The 954-nt window shown below is 67.3% G+C and overlaps 1 protein-coding gene across 1 annotated transcript; it reads right to left on the bottom strand.

Moving 5' to 3' along the window:
• Positions 1 to 411: 411 nt before the first annotated feature.
• AURANDRAFT_35470 (hypothetical protein) lies at positions 412 to 951 on the bottom strand (the record flags this gene model as incomplete). Its single annotated transcript, XM_009044850.1, has 1 exon — positions 412 to 951. A coding segment is annotated over one exon (540 nt), but the record flags the coding sequence as incomplete, so codon positions are not given.
• Between the last annotated feature and the right edge of the window lie 3 nt (positions 952 to 954).

Below are 954 nucleotides of genomic sequence, written 5' to 3'. Positions count from 1 at the left end.
ATGAGAGCGCGCCGCATTACGACCCTCGCGGACCTCTCAGACCAGCGCTTCAATACGCTCATCCGGCTCTGGGCGGACGCGTACGGGCCCCTTGTTCCTCTCCCCCTTCATTGGTAAGTCGTCCGACAGTCAGCCCCGCTCCCTCGACTCGTTTGCCCCCCCCCGCGCGGCTGCCTCCCGACGAGTCCTCGACGACGTCGTTCCAGGCGCAGCCGTCCTCCTCGAACGTCGTGCCTGACGGGTCGGGCGGCGACACGCGGCGACGTGGACGGGCCCGACGGCGGGCTCGCGGCGGCCGGCCGGCGATGTTGCAGTTCAAGTACTTTAGTTGAAGCTCGCGACGACGCGTACATGGCTCCCCCCGACCGGGAACGACCAGCGTCCTAATCGGCGAGGTTACGACCGCAGCCCCTACCGTTTCAGGCAGCGCTGGCTCGTGAGGAACTGGACGTAGGTCGGGTTGTGCGTCTCCTCGGTGTAGCGGTAGCCGAGCTTCTCGAGGAAGTCGTTGAGCTTGCGCTCCGCCCGGTCCGTCGTCGCCTGGACGCCGACGAGCACGCGGCCGAAGTCGTGGCCGTAGTTGCGGTAGTGGAAGAGGCTGCAGTTGAACGCGTCCGTCTCAAAGTGCGCGAGGAAGTTCTTGAGCGCGCCCGGCGCCTCGGGGAACTCGAAGCGGAAGATGCGCTCGTCGCCGACGAACTCGGAGCGCCCGCCGTTCAGGTGGCGCAGGTGCGTGTTGACGAGCTCGTCGTCCGTGATGTCGCGCGGCGCGTAGCCGTGCGCCGCGAGGCGGTCCATGAATTGGTCCGTCTGCGGCTGGAACGCGACGATGACGTCCGCCGGCGCGTCGGCGCGGTGGTAGCGGTAGGAGAACTCCGTGACGTTGCAGGGGTAGATCAAACCGTAGAACTTCTGGAACGCGCCGGGCGATTCGGGCATCGTGCACGCGAGCCG

This window comes from Aureococcus anophagefferens (genome assembly GCF_000186865.1).
Source record: "Aureococcus anophagefferens unplaced genomic scaffold AURANscaffold_926, whole genome shotgun sequence".
NCBI classification, from domain to species: Eukaryota; class Pelagophyceae; order Pelagomonadales; family Pelagomonadaceae; genus Aureococcus; species Aureococcus anophagefferens.
This window is presented reverse-complemented; position numbering and strand designations above follow the sequence as displayed.